The 23,744-nt window shown below is 57.1% G+C and overlaps 2 protein-coding genes across 8 annotated transcripts; one reads left to right on the plus strand and one right to left on the minus strand.

The window, feature by feature from the left end:
* The first annotated feature begins 337 nt into the window (after nt 1–337).
* SLC16A8 (solute carrier family 16 member 8) lies at nt 338–6,930 on the plus strand. 3 transcript variants are annotated; one of them, XM_066258402.1, is made up of 7 exons: nt 338–500; nt 828–977; nt 1,379–1,434; nt 1,649–1,876; nt 3,241–3,384; nt 3,604–4,437; nt 6,350–6,930. In XM_066258402.1, the coding sequence occupies exons 4-7, from the start codon at nt 1,663–1,665 to the stop codon at nt 6,670–6,672; spliced, it is 1,515 nt and encodes a 504-aa protein (XP_066114499.1). In that variant the 5' UTR covers nt 338–500; nt 828–977; nt 1,379–1,434; nt 1,649–1,662; the 3' UTR covers nt 6,673–6,930. The 3 variants fall into 3 exon arrangements, with proteins under 3 accessions (XP_066114499.1, XP_066114516.1, XP_066114506.1); XM_066258419.1 differs by having other exon boundaries at nt 1,652–1,876; XM_066258409.1 differs by lacking the exon at nt 828–977.
* Nucleotides 6,931–8,832: 1,902 nt separating this feature from the next.
* On the minus strand, nt 8,833–23,351 carry PICK1 (protein interacting with PRKCA 1). Of its 5 annotated transcripts, none has more exons than XM_066258488.1 (13): nt 23,206–23,351; nt 22,723–22,820; nt 21,532–21,643; nt 19,954–20,082; nt 17,575–17,641; nt 16,401–16,490; nt 14,026–14,079; nt 13,449–13,511; nt 12,521–12,654; nt 12,100–12,192; nt 11,239–11,289; nt 10,140–10,284; nt 8,833–9,642 (listed from the first exon to the last, which is right to left on the minus strand). In XM_066258488.1, exons 2-13 carry the CDS (start codon nt 22,761–22,763, stop codon nt 9,374–9,376), a joined length of 1,248 nt encoding a protein of 415 aa, XP_066114585.1. In that variant the 5' UTR covers nt 22,764–22,820; nt 23,206–23,351; the 3' UTR covers nt 8,833–9,373. The 5 variants fall into 5 exon arrangements, with proteins under 5 accessions (XP_066114585.1, XP_066114575.1, XP_066114566.1 ...); XM_066258478.1 differs by having other exon boundaries at nt 23,182–23,351; XM_066258469.1 differs by lacking the exon at nt 23,206–23,351 and adding an exon at nt 23,046–23,166.
* Between the last annotated feature and the right edge of the window lie 393 nt (nt 23,352–23,744).

Consider the following 23,744-nt stretch of genomic DNA (forward strand, 5'->3'; position numbering starts at 1 on the left):
CAGGCTCTCCTGGATTAGCCTTATCCAAGGGAAAGCCACAGAGGCCCTTCCTGGAATGTGGCCTGGAGGTGGGAGGCAGACAAGGAACTGTGATGAGGGCCTCGTGGGGTCTCTCTAGGGCAGGGCTGCGCCCCCAGCACCACTAGTACCCCCCAGGCAGGGCTCTGTGTGTCCTCCTGAGGCCCCAGAGCTAGAAGGACCTCCTTATTTGTCTAGCTCTCCTTGGGCAGCCGGGGCCCCAAGCTTGGTCTCTGCCCTGCCCCTTCTCCCCTCCCAGGCAAAAGCCTCTTAGGGACATGGGGTGGGGGGACGCTCTAAGCCCCAGGCCTGGGGAAGAGCTGTCGGGGTGAGAGCCAGGCCAGTAGCTGACCTGCAGGCAAGCCTGGGAGTCTGCAGCTGCATCCCTCAGCAGGCGAGGCGGCACAGGGGAGCCTGTGGGCAGCCCCACCCCGCAGGCTTCGGATGTAAGGCTGGACCCCCAGACCCACAGGCCGGCTCTGGTGAGTGTGGGACAAGGCTGCCAGGGACCACCATCTTGTCCCTTTATCATGGGATAACAGGCAGGAAAAGCCAGACCCGGTCCTGGCAGGGAAGGGGCAGAGTCTCAGATACTCACAGGTCCCTTGCCATTGCCCAGTGCCAGAGGGAGACCCCAGGCTAGGAGGGGATGCAGGAGGGAGGGAGGCCCCTGCCCAGTTGTAGGCTGGTCCATCTTACTTCTGAGGCTCACCTCCTCACCCATTCTGAGGGTGCACGGGGCTGCTTTGTGAACCCCTGGACTGGGATCCAGGAGGGTGAGGTTTCAGAGCTTGTTTCTGTGTGCGCAGGAAGTGGGGAAGCTGTTAGGGGTTTAGAAGGCAGAAGATCTCTCTCCTGGCGCTCCCTCGAAGGTTCCCACCTGCCCAGTGGGAGCCAGAGCTCCAACCCCCACCCCAAGATTCCCTGCGGCCTGCAGTGATCAATCTCTCGTCTTACAGGTGGGGGAACTAATGTTCAGCGAGGCGAGGGGGCCCGACCAAGTCCCAGAGCAGATCCATGGCTAAGCCGGGATGAACTGGAACTCAGCTCCCTTGGCTTCTGAGACAAGGCTAATGTTCTGTTACAAACATGTTCTCATTTCCCCCGCCTTCAAATTCTAATGACAGTAGTCAATCCTGACCATTGAGAAAAAGGCTCAAAATACAAGGACAAGGAGGAAAATAAGCTGCACCCGTTTTGCTGAAAGCGCCTGGTCTCTTCCCTCCCCGTTTGTTCCTTTGTCCAGACACCCTCAAACAGGCCCAGTGGGGACACTGGTGGTCTCCACCCACACCTCCTGGCACACACTGGGTGCCAGGCTCTCTCCCACTCACCAGCACTCCTCTTCTGCCACCACTAGGTTCTGAAAAGCAAGGTGTGCCCTCCAGAGGAAGCCTTCCTGAAGTCAAGACTCAGGTGGGCATGCCTCTGCTATCCTCCCCTCATCCTTCACGTGCCCCTTGAGTGGATTTGGGGTGAGGTCTTACCACTGTTTCCCCTTCTGGCTTCATTCCCTGAGCAGGGCTCATGTGGATAGGCCTGTGCCTCAGTTTCCCCACACTGGTCTCCATGCCCATTCCTTGTCTAGGTTACAGACTCTCGCTGCTCCTCTTGTCTCCTTTTTCTCCAGCAGGGTCAGTGGAGATGGGCGCCGGCAGCCCCCGGCGGGACACGAGCCCCCCAGACGGCGGCTGGGGCTGGGTGGTGCTGGGTGCCTGCTTCGTGGTCACCGGTTTCGCGTATGGCTTCCCCAAGGCTGTGAGCGTCTTCTTCCGCGCACTCATGCACGAATTCGGTGCAGGCTACAGTGACACGGCCTGGGTGTCCTCCATCATGCTCGCCATGCTCTATGGCACTGGTCAGCGCCCCCTCCAAGAACTCGAGGGTTGGGATTAGGGGCAAGGAATTGCTCAATCCCCTGAGCATCCACGGGGCCTGTCTGGACAGGCACGGAAACCCCTTTATTCCTGTGGACACACTTGCACCAGAGAGAGGAGAGGACAGGACAGGAAGGGAGCAGCCGCAGAGGTGGGGCCAGCATCCAGCTGGCTGCCCTGGCAAGCTTGGCCAGCAGCAGGGACACACCATTCCTGCAAATAAACTCCACCTGTTATGTTAAAGGTGGAGAAACTGAGATCTAAATGAGATTTCTGCTCCCCCAAGCCCTAACCACCTGTGGAGACGGGGAAGGTGCTGGAGTTATCCTGGCCAAGCAGCGTGGGTGTGGGGGTGAGAAGTGGGAAGGGGGGACAGGGAGCAAGGCACCCACGCTAGGGTTCCTGGCTGTGGACGTAAAAAAAGGGAGTGGGGCCTGACCTGTGGTGGCGCAGTGGATAAAGCGTCGACCTGGAAATGCTGAGGTCGCCGGTTCGAAACCCTGGGCTTGCCTGGTCAAGGCACGTATGGGAGTTGATGCTTAGCTCCTCCCCCTTCTCTCTCTGCCTCTCTCTCCTCTCTCTCCCTCTCTGTCTCTCTCTCCTCTCTAAAAAAAAAATGAATAAATAAAATAAAATAAAATAAAATAAAATAAAAAAAAAAGGGAGTGGGGCCCTGACCGGTTGGCTCAGTGGTGGAGCATCGGCCTGGCGTGCAAGAGTCCCGGGTTCGATTCCCGGCCAGGGCACACAGGAGAGGCGCCCATCTGCTTCTCCGCCCCTCCCCCTCTCCTTCCTCTCTGTCTCTCTCTTCCCCTCCCGCAGCCGCAGCCGGGGCTCCATTGGAGCAGGGGATGGCCCGGGCGCTGGGGATGGCTCTGTGGCCTCTGCCTCAGGCGCTGGAGTGGCTCTGGATGCAGCGGGCGCCCCGGATGGGCAGAGCATCGCCCCCTGGTGGGCGTGCCGGGTGGATCCCGGTCGGGCGCATGCGGGAGTCTGACTGCCTCCCCGTTTCCAGCTTCGGAAAAAATGCAAAAAAAAAAAAAAAAGGGGGGGAGTGGGGGCTGCCCCTTCTGATTTGGGTTCCCGTGTTCTCAGAAGGGGTGGGGATGGAGGGCTCTGGGCCAGGGCAGGTCCCTCCCGCTGAGAAGCCAGCAAGGCACTGTCTCCTTGGTTTGTCCCAGCCAAGCTGTGTGACCTTAGCCAGACACCGCCCTTTCTGGGGTCCTGAACCAGGGGTGACCTTATCCCTTTGAGACGTCTTCCAGGGCTGGGAGGTGCAAAGCCTAGAGCGTGACCACCGGAGAAGAGACTGGACCAGCCCGTGGTGACTCTGCCCTGCCAACAGGTCCAGTGTCCAGCATCCTCGTGACCCGCTTTGGCTGTCGCCCGGTGATGCTGGTGGGCGGTCTGTTGGCCTCAGCGGGCATGGTCCTAGCATCCTTCGCCACACGCCTCCTGGAGCTCTACCTTACAGCTGGGGTGCTGACAGGTGAGGGCGCCGGCTGCCTTCCTCTGCTGCGGGGCTGTGGGTGGGGAGTGGGAGTCTTGCTGCAAGAACTCTTGTCCTCAGTTTCCCCATGAGGAGCTGTCCTCCAAGTCCCTCTGCTCAGTTCTCCGGGGCTCTGTCCGCCCCAATGGGGCCACCTCCGCTCCTGCTACGGGGTGGAGGCCGCCTGGGGATCCTGGCACAGCGCCACCTCACCCGCAGGCCTGGGCCTGGCCCTCAACTTCCAGCCGTCACTCATCATGCTGGGGCTATACTTCGATCGGCGGAGGCCTCTGGCTAACGGGCTGGCGGCGGCGGGCAGCCCTGTGTTCCTGTCGGCGCTCTCGCCACTCGGCCAGCAGCTGCTCGAGCGCTTCGGCTGGCGCGGGGGTTTCCTGCTGCTCGGCGGCCTCCTGCTGCACTGCTGCGCTTGCGGCGCAGTCATGAGGCCGCCGCCGGGGCCGCGGCCGGGCCCTCGGCCTCGCAGATACAGCGCGGGCGATGCTCCGGGGGAGGCGGAGGCGGACCGCGAGGGGCTGAGCCTGAGCGAGGCGCCCCCTGGCGGCCAATCCCGCCGACGCCTGCTGGACGTGAGCGTGTGCGCCGACCGCGTCTTCGTGGTCTACGCAGTCACCAAGTTCCTGATGGCGCTAGGACTCTTCGTGCCCGCCATCCTGCTGGTGAACTACGCCAAGGACGCGGGCGTGCCCGACGGGGACGCCGCCTTCCTTCTCTCCATCGTGGGCTTCGTAGACATCGTGGCACGGCCAGCGTGCGGCGCCCTCGCCGGCCTAGCGCGCCTCCGGCCGCACGTCGCCTACCTCTTCAGCTTGGCCCTGCTGGCCAACGGGCTCACGGACTTGAGTAGCGCGCGTGCGCGCTCCTACGGCGCCCTCGTCGCCTTCTGCGTAGCATTCGGCCTGTCCTACGGCATGGTGGGCGCGCTGCAGTTCGAGGTGCTCATGGCGGCCGTGGGTGCTCACCGCTTCCCCAGTGCGCTAGGCCTGGTGCTGCTCATCGAGGCCGTGGCTGTGCTCATCGGACCGCCTTCTGCCGGTGCGCCCTGCAGGAGGGGGTGGCGCGGCCTAGTGCCCCTGAGCCCGAGGGAAGCCCTTGTCCTGTAAAGTGGAACTTATAGACATGACCCCTCAGAGGAGGCAGCTTGGTGGGGTGAAATGAACTCCCCTTCACATGGCCAGTTAGCCCCTCCCCCAAGACGGTATCATCCGCTCTGGGTAGGCACGGAAGATACAGGAAATGTGCCAGGAAGAACCCAACATGGATAGATAGCTGCTGGCACACAGGTTCATCTCCAGCAGAAGGCACAAAGTACAAATGCTTATTCTCCTTTTGCAGATGGGAATACTGAGGCACAGAGGCCTAGTACAAGTTGCAGTCCCAGAATTAGAGAGGAGTCCTGCCCAGTGCTATATGCCCACACCTTTGAAACACTTCATCTGAGTGCTTTAGTCTCCCCCAACCTCTAAGAGTGGCTGGAATAGGGACAGTGTCTTTGGGGAACCAGCCTGGGGCCAGGAGCGGAGTGGGGGTGCTCAGTGTCCTCACGTGGAGAAGGAGGTGCGCTAGGTTCTTTCCCTGTGCACACTGCCTGCTGCGCTCTCTGCACTCATCACCTCTTAGGAAATCATCCTGATGGGGGTGGTCTGGGAGGGCTTCCTGCAGGCACTGGCATGAAGGCAGCCTCACAGGGTATGTTTGTTTGGTGGACAGTGTTCTCACAGAAGTAGGGCAGGAGCTAGGACTGGAAAGGTGTGGTGGGGACATTAGGATCTTCTTGGATTGTCAGATGACCCTTGAAATGGCAGGAAGCCTGCCAGTGAGCAGGAAGGAACTGAGGTCATCTGCGGGATGGAGCAATGGCAGGGGGAGGTCACCTTTACTAGAACCTAGTCTGCACCTGAGATGGAGTGAGCTGCCCATCCTTCCAGGGCTGGTCTAGCTGACCACCCTCATCAAGCTTGGTCATCTCATCTGACCCAGTGGGAACCACAAAGCCCCTGCACCCAGCTGTGGGAGGCCCCCAAGCTCATCTCCAAAGGCCACAAGACCAACCCCCTTCCCCAGAGGCTCAGGGACCCATCTTTCATTTTCTTGTGTAACCCTGGGGTAGATCTAATAGGCAGAGAAGGCATGTGTGCTGTGTGTGAGTGGGACAGGGACCAGGAAGACAAGTTTTGTGGAGTACTGCTCAGAGGAGCTCAGGGGGGAGCCAGCTCAGGGGTCACTGGGACACTTCCCTAAGACCACACAGATGCAGACTGAGGGGTCACAACCTGGCATGGACAACCACAAGAATGCCCCCGAGAGAGGGAGGAGCACGTGGAGAAACCATACTGTAGGGGAAAGTATTTGCAATGACAACAATATGTGCCTGGGATAGAAAACTTGGAAAAGACTGAGCAGGAAATAGGTTGATGAACCCACAAATGCTATCCCAATGGAGCTAATGAGCTGTGTGGGGTCCCGGGGCCTCCTGGAGGGGCAGGAGGAGGCCTACAGGTAGGGGATATGGCAGAGCTGAGACAGGCCCCTAAAGATTAGGGGAGAAGAGCAAAAAGTTGGTGGCCCCCAGGAGTGGGGCTAAGCCCAGTGGCCCTTCCTTCCCGACTCCCACCCTGTCTCCCTCGCTGGACAACTCACAGGGCACATGCGTGATGTGACTCTGCGGGTGGAGGGGGTGCCTTGTAAATTGTAAAGTGCTGCCTTACCAAAGGCTCCAAGTCACTTAAAAATTGAGGTCCAGGGAACTGAAGTGACATTTTTAAGTTCTCAAATGGCAGAGCCTATGTGCGGTTTTATATCTGTAAAATGGGAATAAAGACTGGGGTATGTGTGTCTTACGGAAGAGCCTCACCAAATTGAGGGCACTGGCCTTTCCCTGAGGACTCAGGGTGGGGGTGAAGGATGCATCCCCCGTGTGCCCTTACCTCCCATTTCCCCACCCCAGGCCGCCTGGTGGACGCACTGAAGAACTATGAGATCATCTTCTACCTGGCTGGCTCTGAGGTGGTCCTGGCCGGGGTCTTCATGGCTGTTGCTACCAACTGTTGCCTACGGCGTTCTCAAGATGCCCCGCCCAGCCCAGGCACCCAGGGCGGAGCCAGTGGCAGTGAGGACGCTGACGCTGAAGGGGACTCTGAGCCCCTGCCCACTGAGGAGCCAGATGGCCTTAAGGACCTGGACGTGTCAAGCCCTGGTGCTGGGCCTGCCGAACCCGAGGGAGATGGAGAGGGAGAGCCAGAGCCAGAGCTGGCCCTGGAGTCTCTGTAGCATGGGGGCACAGGTGGGGTGGCTGGCGACTTCAGACATAGGGCTTCCTCTCTCAGAGCCCCTGCTTCCCCAAGAGGGTCTGGCACACTGGAGGCTGCTCCAGGGTGGTCACTCCTGGGGCCCAGGTGGGAAGCTTCCTCCCTTATCTTCCCAGTGTGCCGTGGCTAGGCCCTGTCCCCACTCAGTGAAGCAGCTGTATCCAGACAGGGCCTGAGCACTGTGACGCTCAAGTTCATAAAGCTCAGCTGAAAGATAGAAGGTTCTGTTCCTGCGCCTCCACTGCGGCTTTGACCTAGAGAGGGGATGGGTAGGAGGGAGTTGGAGAGGCTCTCCCAGGATCCCCTGACCTGGCAGGTGCTGGGAGACAAAGTGGCAGAGATGGGGGTATCCCCAGACTGAGGTACTAGGGCTGGGGGTGAGCCTGGCCCTGGGCTCCCACCAGCTCCACCCATTCGCAGCACCTGCCACTGGAGATGGGGCTGCTGGCAGGGTGGTACCCAGAACCATGAGACAAAGAGCAGTCAAGGACAGGGCTTGAATCCTGGCCCCGAGGCTCAGGCTCCTCTTGCCCACTGGAGGTCCTCCGTAAATGACTCCATCCTGTTCCGTCCTGGAGCATGCGGCCAGCACCGGCCCTGCTGCCTTCTGCAAGGTGTGTCTGTCCCCTTGCCTTCCTGAGGGGAAATCTCTCTCTAGAACATAAACTCTGGTGTCCTGGGGCCTCTGCCCTGGACACATGTCCCTGTGGATACCAACATGGCTCTGAGAGCTGCCCCTGGCACCTACTTCCTTCATGGGGAGTCCCAGGGATGTCTCATCTCTCGCACTTTGACTTCTGACCTCTTGTACTTTGATCCAGTGCTGGGAGCTCCAGATCTCACTCACCCTGCCTGGGAGACTCAGGAATCGAGTCCCTCACTGTACTTACTTCCCTCCCACAAAGTAGATGCCCCTTTCTTTGCTTCCCTCCCTCCAATTTGAGTGTAGTGACCAGACCCCGGTAGAAGACCACAGGCCTCTCTGTCCAGCCTTGCTCCTCAGCAGAGCCCATCCCACCGGGGACCCCTCCCTGCTGGCTGGCCTCATTTCCCAGCCACACGCCAGGAAGGCATGGGAGCCCTCACAGATGCCTGGCTGACACACCCCAAGTCTGTGGTTTCCCCCGAGCCACTGAAACAGTGACTACATCTTATTTTAACAAACACTCAGAGTGCCGACTCCATGCCAGGCACTGTTCCAAGCCCTTTACAACATTTAATCCTCCAACAACCCAATAAAAGATACCATTATTAGCCATACTGAAAGATAGGGAAACTGAGGCACAGGGAAATTAGGGAGTAGTCCACAGCCACAGAGGCTATGACTGGAATCCAGGCTACCAGTTTCAGTCTGGCACGTGGCCTCCTTTGAAGGCTGCCCCTTCAAAGGTAGTGTGTTCTGACCACGCTAAGGGACTCACAAGATCCTGGTAACAGCCCATCCCTCCCTCCATGCTCCCAACCCTGCCTGACAATCCCATTAAGAATTCCACCCATGTAATTCATTATCCAACGAGGGGCACTTTGGAAGTGAGCAGGGCCACTATTAGTACCTACACTGGGGCAACAGGTGGGACTGGAGCGTATAGGTAAGGCAGAACACATGGTCACCGTATTTCTCCCACTCTGCCAGGACATGGAGGACTGTGTGATGTTCCCCTCTAGGCTCCTCCCACAGCCTGCATCTGGAGTGGCAGAGGCACCCTTAACATTCTAGCTGTTTGGGGTCTTGGGTCTTCCTGACTCGGTATCTGTCCTGCCCACCCCCAAATAAAGGTTTATTTAGTTCATGGCCAGAAGTCCTGAAGAACCAAGAGGAGGGTGGATGGAAAGGGTTCCACAAAGCAGACAGCCCAGGAGGCAGGGGGAAAGGTCGTCTTTTGGAGCTGACAGATCTGCTTTCAAATCCCACTCTGTGGGCTTGAGCAAAACACTTCTCTGAGCCTCAGTGTCTCATCTGTGCACGGGGACAGCAGTGCTCATCAGCAGAGCAGCCGTGAGGATGAAAAATAGTGATGTGTGAAGGGAATGGCTGTTACCCTATTGCCCACCATCCTCGTGACCAGGGAGGCAGGAGAGGAGGGTCGAGGGGAGAGGCAGGTCTGAGGCCACTGCACAAAGCCCAGCTCCATTGGGGTGTTTATTCAGTACAGGCCCAGCGCCCAGCCCTTCCCGGGCAGTGGCTGAGCGTGGGGAGTAAAATAAATAAAGGCCGCCGAGGTGTGAGTGTGGACTGTCGGGGGGCAGCCTGGGGTGAGGTGAGAGTGTCCATCAGACACTGGCATCAGCCTCGGCTGTCCACCCTGGCCCCTCACTCCAATGGAGGTGCCCACGAGGAATGGGTCCTGGACTCCCTGCCACCACCAACTCTCTTCCTTTCTGCCCTCTCCTTAGGGCAGGTCCAGAGACCAAGCTCTGCTTCTGGCCGGGGCGGCAGGGTAGGAAGGGAGAGGACCCAGTGTCCAGGCCCAAGGTCACGGCCCCAGAGCCTTTCCTGGGCAGGAGCCTAGTTTCGCTGTGCCAGGACAGAGGAGCAGGGAGGCAGGCACCCCTAGCCAGCAGGCCTTTATGTGCCACCCTGTTGCGCGGCAGCCCAGCCCCCGCTCCCATGCTATCAGGCTCCCACTCACCCTACCCCCCAGATCTGCACCCCATGGGCACAATCAGGAGTCACACCAGCTTCCACCCTTGTCCAGGGGCCCGGCAGCCCCTCGTGCATCCTTGGAAGGCTCCCTGGCTGCCATGTCCTCATCTTCATCCTCGTCCTCTCCGTCAGTGAATTCGTCCTGGCTGAGGCCATAGGCCAGCGTGGTGTGAGCCAGGTCCACCTCAATGGGGAAGACGTCAGCGTCCCGCAGCACGGCGTAGCAGTCGTTGTAGTACTTGGACATGGTGGACACGAAGCGCTGCAGCTGGAACACGATGTCCTGGACTGGGGCAGGAGAGTGGGCGGAGGCACCAGTGGGCCTGGCTGCCTTCCTCATGAAGTGGGCCCTCCAAGCCTGCCTGGGCCCGCCTCCCTGCCCTGGGCTTCCCAGTGTGCACCTCCCTGGACCCTTGTGCCCTGGGAGGGGCAACGCAAGGCCTGCCCAGTCCTACACAGGACTCTAGCTCCCGGCTGAGGGACAGAGGAGCCCTGCCAGGCTGGGTGGGTTGTGAAATGCACCCCCAGAAGTCCAGTTCCACCCAGTCCCAGCTCCAGGGAGGTGGGTGAGCTCCTGCCAGGCCTCTGTCTTGGGTCTGACTCAAAGCACTGCATGGTGTGGCCTGGCCCTGGGACCTCAAGTAAGTACTTTTCCCTTCTGGGCCTCAGTTTTCCCAACTCTAAAACGGGAAGAAGATAATATCTACCCCACCATACCAAGGATAGCATATAGACTGAGGCAGTACGTGACCCTCGGGTCCCCGATGCCCACCCAAGCCCCTCACCATGCTTCTGGTCCAGCAGCTCTATCTTCTCCAGCACGTCCTTGCGCATCTGGGAGAAGCGGGCGCGGGCCTCCTGGCGGCAGCGCAGGATCAGGCGGTACTCATAGTTGCCTGTGCTCACGCGGTACAGGGGCTCCCCGAGGGCCTGGGGCAGGGGTGAAGCACATCAGGGGCGCTGGTGGGTTAGGCAGTCTGCTCTGGGAGGATGCAGCAGGGGGAAGGAAGGTTCACACTTTCAAAGCTACCAGGGTCCCTCACTTCTGAGATGCCAAGGATTGGTAGAAGTACTTATAGTTTTGTAAAAAAACAAACAGAAAGGCCCTGGCCGGTTGGCTCAGTGGTAGAGTGTCGGCCTGGCGTGCAAGAGTCCCGGGTTCGATTCCCGGCCAGGGCACACAGGAGAAGCGCCCATCTGCTTCTCCACCCCTTCCCCTCTCCTTCCTCTCTATCTCTCTCTTCCCCTCCTGCAGCCAAGGCTCCATTCGAGCAAGGTTGGCCCGGGCGCTGAGGATGGCTCTGTGGCCTCTGCCTCAGGCACTAGGATGGCTCTGGATGCAACAGAGCGATGCCCCAGATGGGCAGAGCATTGCCCCTGGTGGGCGTGCTGGGTGGATCCTGGTCGGGCACATGTGGGAGTCTGTCTGACTGCCTCCCCATTTCCAGCTTCGGAAAAATGAAAAAAAAAAAAAAACCAGAAAAAGAAAAATCCAAACCCTTGCCACATTAAGTAAATGAACATTTAGTCATAAGACGGATCCTGGTATCAAAAATATTACAAATTAAAAGAAAATAAAAATGGCCTTAGGAGTGAGGGGAAAGTCAGATTTTTCCTGCAAGAACCTCACAAAGTCTGGGGGTGGGGGACAGCCGTCCTGGGAGTGGGCACAACGGTGGTTGGCCAGAGGGGCCACAAGTGCGGCCCCCAAATCTCCAGGAACAAGAGCCTGGCCAAGCCCCCCAGCCCTTCCAGGTTGGCTTGGCCCACCTGGTGTCCCTGGCGGACCAAGGATATTCTTGGGGCTCTGCAGGGCAGGTAGGCGAAGGGGAATACCCCAGGCCTTTCAGATCCCTGGGCTGTCGCCCTCCCCATGACACTCACAATGCAGCTGTACTCCTCGTCATCCATCTCCTTCACCTTCAGGCAATACGACTGTGGGAACAGGTAAAACCAAGCTGTCAGAGTGGCTGCAGCTCCTGGCTGTCCACCCCGATGTCCCCAGCTGGCCACTGCCACATTGTGTCTCAGCCACCAAGGGGAGCACAGCGCCTCCTTGGCCCCTCCAAGCTCCTGCTGGGCAGCTGGCCGCAGAGCTTGGAGCACAAGGGGCGAACACCTCACTCAGCCTGGCCCTGGCTTGAGGTGGCCCCGGTGGCAGAAGACAGAGGAGGGCACTCATCTGGGACGGTGGGAAGGGCCTGAGAGGCAGCCCATCATTTACCAAACAGGTCCCAGGAGACGCTCTGGGAAAAGGGGTTCCACGATCAAAGGAGCTCGAGGAGGCCTATAGCCTCGTGCGGCATTCGGACCGGTCGCGGGCTCTGAGCAGCCCTGCGGCAGAGGAGCCCTGGCTTGCTCAGTGCAGCCTTTTCCCTCCACTCCTTCGGACCGCAGAATTATCATTTAAACATAAAACCTGTTAACATCGCTTGGTACCCACTTTATAACCACTGACCTAGTCTAACCCGTTATAACAGGTGACCAAAAAATCTCAAGGGATCAGAGGTCCAGCGCAAGAGCTCTGCCCACCCAGGCTCCCAGGCTTCCCGAGGCTCTGAGCAGCTGAGGAACGGCCTAAGTCCCCAGCACCTCCTCAGACTTCAGTTCCACGATCTCGGTCAGACGGGACAGGTTCCAGCTCTGTCCTGCTTGCCAGCACATGGCTGGCAGAAGCGGGCCCATCTCCAGCGGCTCTCCCCTGGCAGGCCAGACCATCCTCCCCAGAGGCCGCAGCCCACTCACTAGGTACTCGAACTTCACGTCCAGGTACTTCTTGATGGTGAGGCGAGTGTCTGGGATGGCTTTATTGAGGTACGTGTTCAGATCTGTCAGCATCTGGAAGGGGAAAGGGGCGGATACTTAGATCCCGCAGGCGGGGGTCAGGCTGGCCAGGGTGACAAGGAATGGCACTGAGGCATCAATCTTCTTGTGGACTCAGAATGTCAGAGCCAACGGGTGCTCCCAGACATCTTGTCTTTTTCAAGGATGAGAAGACAGGCCAGGCCCAGGGTGAGCTGAGACTCAGTGGTGGAGCAAGGGCCTCAAACTACCTAGAGGTCAAGGCCGAGGCCAAGGAGTCCCGACTCCATACAGGACCTCTTCTGCATGACACACTGTCCCCCTCTACCCTCACATGCTGACACACGGGTGCTCCACGACCTACCGGCTTGACAGTTTTCAGCAGCCGGATGCCGAACTTCTCAATGCTGCGGTGGGCATCGGCAAACTTCACAAAAGCCTCGCTCGCAGCTGGCTGGGGCTCCCGCACGCCAATCACAGAGAACACATCCCCAAAGGCTGCATGACAAGTTTTCCCTGAAGGCTGCCCCTACCTGGTCCTTAACGGCAAAGCCAGGGATTTGTGGAGGAGAAGCAGGGCAGGGGTATGGCAGGCTGGAGGCCCACATCTGCACCCCAGGAGAGATGTGTCTCTATCCCCAAGGGAGCTGGTCTGTACCCCTAAGGACAGGATGGGGCTGGGCACACACCCAAAAGAAGGTGGGTTTATACCTGGAAGGAGCTGGTCCACACTGCTAAAGAAGCTTGGCCTATACCCTCAGGGAGCTGCCCTCATTCCCCGGAGTGCCCAGACCACGGGGGAAGGCTGGACTGGGACTGGAGGAGGTAGTATTGTCAGAGGGCAAAGCACTTGTATGGGGTCTGGACACCTGGGTCCTACAGCCAGCTCTGCCCCTTAGGGACTGTGTGGCCATTTCCTCTGCCTGGGCTTCACTTCCCCAAATGCGAAATGGGGTTAATCAGAGCTGCCCTGTCCAACTAAAGCACTGGAGGAACTGAGACCATGAATAAGTGGAAGTGGCCATGCAGACAGACAGGATGGGACTCAGACGACGACAGGGCCCAAAGACCAGCTGCTCGGGACGCTCCCCACCAGGCCCCAGCACTGCTGCCCTCCAGCACAGAACATGCCCAGCCCAAAGCTGGCCCGAGGGGACAGGCTGTGGTGTCCGCCTGAGCACAGCATGAGGACCCAAGGGAGCAGCTCAGTCACCCCTCACTGAATGGGGATGCTGGGCCCAAAGAGGGGCAGGTTTGCTGGGGTCACGCAGCAACTTTAGAGGTTTTCTTACCCCGGTGCGTCTGCGACAGCTCATAAAAGGCCCGTAGGAGGTTCTTGGTGTGTTCTATCATCCCTGTAAGAGAACACACCAAGGGGTAAGGGGACCACACTGGCCCAGGACATGGCCTCCGACCCTCTACCCTACCCGAGGCCTGCACTGTTCCTGGGTTCATGGCCTTTCCCCACAGCTCCACTAGCCCAGGGTTGCAGGCCCAGCTCCAGCCACAGCCATGAGGAGCCCCCACCAGACAGGGAAGCCAGAACTTTGCAGGGGCAGAAAGTAGACTGGCCACTTACGGGCTTTATCTCCAGGGAGTGTGCCATTCTGGGGATATACGCTCTTATTTGAATTTTTATGGGTTATATAGTACTTTTATAATCAAAAAAGGTATGTCTTAAGACCTTTTACAAAGAATTCTTATAATTAAAAAAGGTATGTCTTAAGACCTTTTATAAAGAATTCTAGAATTTTGTAAGCTGGTGTTCCTGCCCCCACTGCCACCATCTTTGGAGCAGGCCTCAATGGCCCACCACAGAACACAGCCAGTGCTGGCCCCACAGGGCTGTAGCGGGGCTGGGCCGCCCACCTTTATAGAGCTCAGCAGTCCGCTCCAGCTCCTCCAGCCTCTTGACGAGCCCGTCTGTGGGGATGAGAGAGAAGGGCTGGTCAGTCGGTTTCGGCAAGCCATGGGGTGAGGGCGCCAGGTGGCCCAAGCCAGCTTGAGAGGGCAGGATGGACCCCAGGGGACAAGCAGGATCCTCACAGAATGGGGTCCAAGGAGGGGGACTGCCCACCTCAGTCAGTGGGCTCAGAGGTGTTTTGTAAACAGTGCAGGACACCCAGATGAGAGGCTGAGCTGCCCACCCAAACACTCCTAAGACGAGCCCCCAACCCAGAAGGCTATGGCACATCAAAGGGGCAGATGGGTTACTTCCAAAGCCAAGCCTCTGGGTGGCTGCCCCCGGCCTGCCTAGCAGCCAGTGTCCCCCACACTGCTAAGGAGGGAGGCAGTCAGGGACAAGTGGGAGCACTGAGCTGTAGGGACAGTGTAGTGCGGGCTCAGCGCGACTCCCAGCACAGAGAAGCAAACATGCTGCTCAGAGGGGAGACAATTCAGGGAGGGGAGACAATTCGGAAGGGCTCTGAGGAAGAGCTGCATCGGATGGGGCCTTGGTGACCATCTTCATTTGCTTAACAGGTGTTTATCAAGCACCTACTGTGTGCAGACACCACGTTAGGCTCCAGGAATGACCCACTTATGCCCTCAAGGCTCACAGTTTAGCAGAGGAGCCAGACAGTGGCCGGTAAGTAAAGGCTGTAAGGTGAGGGTGGGGACAGCCGCTTTACCCCATGGGGTGGAAATGGGGCAAGTGGATCGCCAGGGCTGAGGCTGGCCTTCAAATCAAAGAGGGAAGGGGCAAGGGCTACCGGATGAGCTCAAGGCCAGGGCCGTGAGAAGCTGTACTGGGTAGGGTCTCCTCCAGCAGGGGGTGCCACCCCACCCACTGACAGGGGTGAGGTAGGCATCTACCTCCCCACTGGGCGCACCTCGGCCTGTGTTGGTGGCTTCCTAGCCCAGCCAACCCCCAGGCAGGGCCTGGCCTTCCTGAGTTACTGTGCATGAACCAGAACCAATCAACACCTCCACACCTCTCAGCACTTTTTCCTTAGGAGACTTTGGGGCAGGGACTACTTGCCTCATTAAACAAACAAACAAACAAACAAACAGGACAGAGAGGTAAAGCAACTGATGAAAGGCACATAGCTCAGGCTGTCTGAGCTGGGGGCCCTCTGCCCCGTCTCCTGTGCTGACCCGGGGTGGGGGGAGCAGCAGAGGCTGAGTCCGGGCCTCTCTCTAGGCAGGGAAGGCTGCTGTGCAATGGGCTGTCTGGGAGGAAGGCTCGGGTTTGAGGGGGAGGAAAGGGGGCACCTCAGGGGTCTTCATGAGACTTGGACCACCAGCTGGCCTCCGGACCCCGGTTCCCTAGAACTCTGGCACCTGACCAGCCTGGCAGGGAGGGAGCCACGTAAGCGCCGTGCTGTTGTTTTTAGCTGGGTCATGGGACATCATGATAGCTTCAATTTTAGAAAACCTATTTAAGGCTGGGGAAATTGCAAGGTTTGGGGGAAAAACACAACAACCAGTTCTAATTTCATCTCAACACATGGTAACTACAGTAACAGGGATTTATAGACACCAAGACGCTGAAAATAGCAGCCTCCACTTTTGAACACCATTTGGAACAAGCTCAGATCCCACCCCCAAGTCCCAGCCAATGGAGCCCAGGGTGCCCAGCTGAGCCTACAATTTATATAGGTATTTATATCTACCCCCCACGTATAGCAGAGCTGCTGCTGTTTATAAACTCAGGCTGATGATGGTGGGAGCAGGCCAAGTGCTTCACTGGCCACTCTGTAGGAAGAGTGTGTGTGCATAAGCATGCGTGGGTGTGCAGTGTGTGTACAAGGCCCTCTCCCTCCAGAGCTCACAGAGCCACCTCCAACCTGGGCAGCAGCGCCACCTCCTGGAGGAGGGCCAGGACGCAGACAGGCAGTGCAGGAGCAGTGGTGTCCCAGAGCAGGGGGTGAGATGAGGGGTGTGGCAGCACTGGGGCAGGGGCCGAGGCCCAGCTATGTGGGAGCAGCAGGGGCAGTGGCGAGGGTACCAGGGAGGCACCTCCCCACTGCCAGCCTGTCTCCTCATCTGTGACCTGTGCCTGTGCTCCTTGCCTAGAGGTGGGGACACTGGCTGCAAGAGGGATCAGCTGACCACTGTGGAGGCCCTCCCTCTGGGAGCTGGAGAAGCCTCTGGGGATAACAGAGGTGACACTATGAGCCCATGGGTAGAGGCCAGGGCCAGCCAGAGGGACCGACAATGGCTTGGTGAGCAGCCATGGTGGCCCTCCCTGGGAAGCCTGGGCCTTGGACCCCAGGCTAGCGCTGGGAGGGGAAGGGACTCACCATTGCACAAGATGGCCCGGCTCAGGCCCAGGGCATCGGCGGTCCCCGAGCTCATATTTTCCACCAGCAGGTGCTTCATCTTCTTCAGCACTGGGACAGGTGAGAAGGGGCTCAGTGAGGGGAGTGTGCAGCTGGCCATCCCTCCCCCCAGCACGGTGCACTGGGGACCACATCAGGGCAGAAGGGCTGAGGTGGGGTGACTGAGTGGGACGGGTCCCAGTGTGGGTTCTGGGCCTTGCCCTCTTCACGCTCTACAGCAGGGAGGGGCGAGAGCCTGGAGGGAGACAACTATGTGAAGGGCTTAGCCAAGGGTCTAGCACTCCGGGCGACTGCTGGCCACCACTGAGAGCCGATGCCACAGGCTTGACACTGGCTGCCGGGAAACCAGAGAACGCCTCTTCCCCTCCTCTCTTCTTCATCCGACTGAGGTCTCCCGAGGGGAGTAGAGGGACCATCAATACAGCTGACCTTGGGCCCCAGGTTCAGTTATTGTACACGTGGTTGCATACTTAGTCCTTGGGAGGGGACTAGAGTGGGAACAAAGGGTTTTAGAGGCTGGACCACAGGACAGATGCAATCTGCTCTTGGCCCCTTTCTCTAAAAACCAGGAGGTGGCTCTGACCATGGAGACAGGAAGAGAGCGCTGAACCAGAATCTGGAGATGAGTGTGTGTTCACAGAGCCCTCCAGGGGTCTCAGGTCCTGATCTGTGGGGAGGTGGCTGGTCCAGAGGACCTCTGCTGCTGTCCAGGCCTTGAGTCTGGAAGTGTCTATAGAACCAGCCCCGATAGCAGAAGGCACCTTGTTCTGGGGCGCGCTGGGCAGAGGAGCTGGCCTGAGGTCCAGTGCAGACCCTGAGCTTTCCTGGGAGAAGCTGGGTGGGACAAGAGGCCAAGGGGTGTGGGGAGAGGAGGTGTGTGGTGGGCCTGAGTACCAGGCCAGGGTGGGTGCCCTCCCTGTTGGAAGGGTGAACACTTGGGCTGTGGTAGCTGAGCAGTTGGCCTGCAAAGGACAGTAGGGCAGCAAGGTCCCAGAGGAGGTGGCCTCTCCGGCCTCATAGGTCAGCTTGGTTAGAAAAGTCAGAAAGCACTATCAATGTATTACCCTGAAGAAGCAGCCCAGGGGCAGGGGCCGGGGCTGGGGCCACTGGACACCGCAGTCCTGGCCCGGCTTACCGATGTCCAGGGACATGCCCTGCTTGGGGTCTGCCTGCAGCTTGTTGTAGTGGATAGTCACCTCCCCCTGGGAAAGCAAGACAGGCAGAGTTGAGAAGGAGTCTCCTAGGCCCCAAGCCCCTTTCCTGGGGAAGCCTGTTTGCCCCAGAATCTGTGGTCGTGAGAGAATCCTGAATTCAGCCCTACCAGGCTAAGACCTGTTACAGGCCCTGCACTGTGACTGGTCTGCTCCCAGGTCCCCTCCCTCTCTGTGCCAGGCCCTAGGTAATCAGTGGGACAAAAACAGACATGGTCCCTGCTGTCACAGAGCTCACAGCCTGGTAGTCCTACGTCCTGTGCTCCAGCCGGATCAGGTGCCCTGCCCTCCCCCACACCATACTCCAAACCTTTGCTACCTCATTTTCCCTTCACAGAAGACACAGAATATCTTCTCCTGCGCATTTTTTTTAGAGAGACAGGAACATTAAGCCGTGCCTTGACCAGAGAATCGAACTGGCAACTTCTGTGTTCTGGGACAACGCTCCAACCAACTAAGCTATCTGACCAGGGCTCTTCTCTTGCACTCTAAATCAGTCCCATCCTCTGTGTCCCTCCATTCATTCAACGTGTCCGAGTACTTTCTCTGTGCCTGGTGCTGGAATGCCAAAGAGCAGAGCTGGGGCCCCAGCCCCAGGGCGAGGCCAGCCACTGAGACCTATGCAAATAGGGAGTGACACAGCCAGTTCTAGTGACTGCAAGAGAGGTGCGGACTTCCCCCAGGATGCCTTCCCTGACCACGTGAGGCCTCCATGCTCACTCTTGTCCTTGCAGTCCTAAGACCTTTCAACTTGGGACTGAATGCATTCAAATACAAAACAAGATTTCAAAACTGAGCCCTGAAAAGAAACCAAACTGAGCCGATGTGGTCAGAACCAGGGGTGGATACGACAGGCTCCCTCAGGGGGCAGTACACATGCTGGGGCTGCTGCAGATGGCCTGGCCTCTGAGGGGAAGCGAGGGAGCCCTGTCCCAGGTCAACTCTGGGTGCTGGTCCAGTTGGGTGACCACAGGCAAATCCCTTCCTCCCTCTGGATATCTGCACATGAGAACTGGGAGACACACACAAGGAGGTCTTGTCCCCACGGGAACACAGGGGGTTGGCACAAGGTAGGACAAGGAAGGTCTTGGTGAGGAGCAATGGCGGGGGGGTGAGGGGAGGACCCAATTCTGAACCAGAATGCAACACCGCCCACCACTCTCCACAATGAGCTCCTCAGCCCAACAGGTAATGCCAGGACAGTTCAACCAGACCAGGTAGAGTGGTGTCTGGGCTCTGAATGAACCTTGTCACTTCCTTTTGTACAACGGAGCCCTGAGCCTCAGCCCGCCCCCACCTTTCCCTTGGCTAAGGGGCTGGAGTAGGAGAAAGGATAGCATTGGACTCTCCACCCTAAGGGAGGGGGAGTGAGAGTGGTGGGGTAGAACGGAATGAGGGGAGAAGGCCCTGCTCCTGGGCTAAGGCAAGAAAGAGGGACTGGAAGGCATGTTGGTCCCGGGTCCTTCAGACATGGATGCTGGAGGGGGAAGGAGGAAGGGTTTGGATGAAGGGGCCAAGGAGCTATAAAACACTGTCCATCTCAATTCATGGTTGGAACCCTTGACTCTCAAACTTTTAAATCATCCTACGGTTTTGGGACTCCTTCACTGTGTTAGTTTCCTAAGAGTTACTAGCAGCAAATCTCTAGGAAATGGCAAAAAAGCTGCATACTTGCTTCTGTGAGGGGTCAGGACACACCCTGCCATTCAGGAGACCATGGTCTGGAGCAGCTGATGGGGCAGGGGTGGGGGGATGAGAGTAGAGCAGGAAACAGGCAGCTCTGACTGCGGTCTGAGGAACAGGAGACCAGCAGCTGGACCTGGAGCTGCCCCAGAGCCAAGAGGGGTCCCTGGGGTTCTGTGAGCCCAGGAGGACCCACTGGAATGAAAGTTCCTACAGGATGAGCAAGGGAAACTCCTCTTTCCCTCTTGTCCCTCCCAGACCCACCTGGCTCAGCTAGTATCTACTGGGTGTCTGTGACCAGGTGAGTTCACCCTGGACTTCTAGTGTCAGCTCCGTCCCTGACTGGGGACATTCTGGCTCTCCCTGAAGCTCGGGTCTGAGTCTGATCATTCCCCTGGGAGCTCGAGGACAGGGACCTTTAGTTCCTGGTACCCACTCTCTTGCCAAGGCCCAGCACGGCCCTGGAGCATAATTAGTATTAACCGAATGAATGCAGGCCAGAGTGTGACCCAGACTGAGCTTGGAGGAGGGGTAGTGAGAGGCCACCTCCCTTCCAGGCCTGCCTGGGCCTCTGAGGTGGCTTTCCTGATTCAGGGCCCCACGCTCATGGCAGCCCTTACCTTCACTTCCTGAATCATCTTCGCAACCTCCACCTTTGTTCTTCCTTTGATTGACCTGCCATTGACACCAGTGATCTCATCACCAGCTGCCACAGTGCCGTCCAGGGCTGCCGGGGTATTGTCAAACACCTGGGGGTACATAAGGAGGGCAGGGTGGGTCAGAAAGGGGAAAACCGAGAAGACCCCTGGCAGAAGACAGCCCAACCAGCACCCCAACCAGCACCCGGCTCCGTCCTGGCCTCTATCCTCTTTCGCTCAAGTGGTGCCAAAGGGCAGGGTAGAGATGCCTGAACAGACAGAAATACAGGGCCCCACATACCTGGGGGGGGGGGGTGGAGGGCAGAAAGTAAATGCGAACTGATGAGACTCGCCTTTTCTAACATCAAATGTACCAAATCTCACACACCCATCCCAAGCATTTATTCTTCCAAAGTCACTTCTGTAATAATTTTCTGACAATGCTGCTCCAAGCAGACTGATACTGATTTAGACAAAAATTATAAAATAACTATGTTGTGAAGATGGGGTGAAAGAAAACAGTGGTTTTGGAAGAGAGGCTAAGCAGGCACAGGGCAAGGAGGCCTCCCTAATACCTCCTGGGCTGGAAGAGGCCAAATCCCTCATGAAAGCAACACCCTGAGCCAGCAAGATTAGGTCCCAGGAATCTTCATCCTCAAGGCCTAGAAATGACTCCTCTGCAAGTTCCTCAGAGACCATACTCTCCCATCTGCCATCAATGGCTACTTAGCTGTCAGAACAGGTTACAACAGAGTAGAATCCAGGTCAAGTTTATGTCCAAGGTGGCAAGCTTCCTTCTAAAACTACAGGAAGAGCACTGCCTGTCCCCGCGTCTGAGTCACAGCTGACAGAGTATCACCAGGCAGCTTCCTCTACAAGGGATCATGCAACTGTTCATTACCACTGGCAGGTCATGTGAGTGAGCCACTGCCATGAAAATCGCCGCAGCTACTATTTAGTGGGCATGCATTACGTGTCAGGCGTTGTGTTACTTTATTTAATCTTCACAACAACTCAAAGATGCTCATCTTTATATATTTTATATCCTCACCTTTCAGGTGAGGAAACTGGGGAGATTAGGTCACTTGCTAATAAGCAGGGAAGCTTGCATTTGAATTCAGGCCAACGCTCTTTCATAGACTTTTAGTCTTTCCACTACACGTCACGTGTGCTAGTACCAAAGGCTGATAGTTTTATTGATTTACTAAAGACATTTTCATTGAAGGTCCACCCTATGTCAGGCAACCTACTAGGTGCTGACAGCCATGAAAAGCAATCTGGGACCCTACCCTCATAGTACAGAGAGTCTGGAAAAGCGGCTAGATATAGAACTAAAGAGCAAACCCACAATTACAGATGGTGCTAAGTGCTGAGAAAGAGAAGAACACACTGAAACAACAGGGGAAAACAAGGGCAGAACTACTGAGAGGGGTGGTCAGGAGGACCTCTCTTAGCAGGTCAGACCTCAAGAATGAGAAGGCACCCACTCTGCAGGGTAGAAGGAACCTGCCTTTGTCATGCCCAAGTAGGACTTCCCCCCACCCCCAAAGCACCCAATACCTGGACGATATAGAGGCAGGGACAGTACTGGGCCCCTCCTCCAATGCTGATCCCAATCAGGTTTTGGGCATCCTTCTGCAGGGTCACCTTCCCAGGCACAGTAGGGATTCCACTAGAAAGAGAAGCACATGAAGCTGAGTCTCCCAGAGGAAGGATGACTAGAGGGGACAGGGAAGAGAACAGGCCTTCTAAAACCCCAAGAAGCTCCAAATGCTGCACAGCCTTTTCTTTCACACTTGGCCAAAGGGACAGCATTTTGTGCAGGAATGTGCACAGCTGTTGGGAATCATGCAGATGTGGGATCACATCCCAGCTCTGCCACTAACCAGTTATAGACTTTGGTAAGCTAACCTTTCTGCATTTCAGTTTTCTCATCTGTTAGAATACTATGGATGAAATGGCTACTTGATCAAAGTGCTTGTAAGAAAGTGCACAGAAGGCACTTAACAGCTGCTCAGCCCATAGCAAGCACTCCATAAAAATAAGTCCCCTTTCCCTTTGCTTTATTCTATCTCTGAGGTTTGACTCAGACTTGTCACCTTCTCAGGTACATATGGAACATTATGGTCACTTCCTCTGAGAAGCTTTCCCCTGTTAAACTACTCATCATCCATCTCTCAATTGCTCTACTCAGTTACATCTCTTAGCACTTGATTATGATTTGTGGTAAACATTCTCAGTTATTCATTTTTTCATTCAACAAATATTTGCTAGCAACCCACTGACGTTGAGCACCTTACAAAGTGAAAAGGACACAAAAAGGCACAGACCCAGCCCTTGCTCTGAGGGCGGATACAATCTAATAAGGAGACTAACTTAATTTTTGATCTTCTGTCCCACTAACTGTCTACACTGGGAGGAAGGGGTAGTAAGCTCATGATACTCCTATTCATCCTCTCAAACCTAGCCCAACTGCCATCCCCTCTGTGGAGCCTTCCTTGAACACTCCGGCTCCACTTGCTCTGCTCTCCTTGTAGCCAGGTCATCTTCCATTAGGGCCTATACGGCCCTGAATTGTAATTGTCTGTTAATGCGTCCACAGCCCCCTACCGATGGTGAGGGGACCATTCTGCTACAGTACAAGCCCTTATCCACCGCTGAGAAGCAAAGGTCGGTGCAAGTGGGAAGTAAGGAGATATGAGGGGCCTGGGGCGCCTGCACTTTTGGGACTTGGGGAAACAAAATACTCACAGTTTATCCTCTTCGATGTCATAATCCAAGTCTGCAAACATGGTTCCGAGAGTTGAGGTGAGCTGGCTAACGGCCCACCTCAGCAGGGTAAGAGAGAACTGGATATGGGAGAGAAAGGAGCATAGGGCTTAGGGCACTGAAGTGCCTAGAATGCCAACCCCAAACCCCGCGATCCCGGCCCTCTCTCTCCTCTCTGGACGGTGTGAGGAGTCCCCCGCGGTGGGTAGGTGATTCTTACTAGTACAGGAGGGGATCCCAGGACAGGACGCTGGGTTCGAATCCCAGACCCCGTCCCCACGGGTCTCCAGGCCCTGGGAAGCTACCTCAATCCCTCACTGGAAGCGTTGGTCCCACAGGCGGGTCCGGGCCAGGCTGGCACCTGAACCCACCTGCCGTTCCACCTGTCGGCGGCCGCGACTGTCACGTCACTTCCGGCGGGACGTGGAAGTCGCGACTTACCCCTCTTGGTATTTGCTCCAATACCTGCAGGCAATCCTCCCCTCCCGAGCTCCCGGAGCTCCCAGAACCAGGAAAGACAACGAGGATTAACGGAAGTTCGCCGTTAGCATGAGAAAGCGGAAACAGGGAAAAGATCTGGACACACCGACAACGCTCAACCCCGCCCCTTGCCCTGTGGGCGCCACCATCTTGGTAAGGGCAGGCTTCTTCCCAGCTTCCTCAGCGGGACCCCGGGGACCACGCCAGCTAGTCAGTTGCTGTGGCAACGGAAGCATCCTTGGGTGAGGAGACTGTCTCCTGCGAAATCCAATGACCTACAAATACTTTTGCATTTTCAGCACCCTTTCCTAGGATGTTGTGACTCCTCTACTAGAATAAAAGAGTACGAGTCAGCCTAATCCGAGTTTTGCAAACCAGGGAAGTTAAGTGCCAGAAAAGGGAAGGGATTTTGTCCAGAGCCACTTAAGATCTGGTATAAGACCCAGATCTCGACTTTGAGACTGTCACCTCGTCCGCTGCCGTTTTAACACTTGTATTCAGTGGATTGCTACTGACAAATTGGA

The sequence above is a fragment of the Saccopteryx bilineata genome, chromosome 1 (assembly GCF_036850765.1).
Source record: "Saccopteryx bilineata isolate mSacBil1 chromosome 1, mSacBil1_pri_phased_curated, whole genome shotgun sequence".
NCBI classification, from domain to species: domain Eukaryota; kingdom Metazoa; phylum Chordata; class Mammalia; order Chiroptera; family Emballonuridae; genus Saccopteryx; species Saccopteryx bilineata.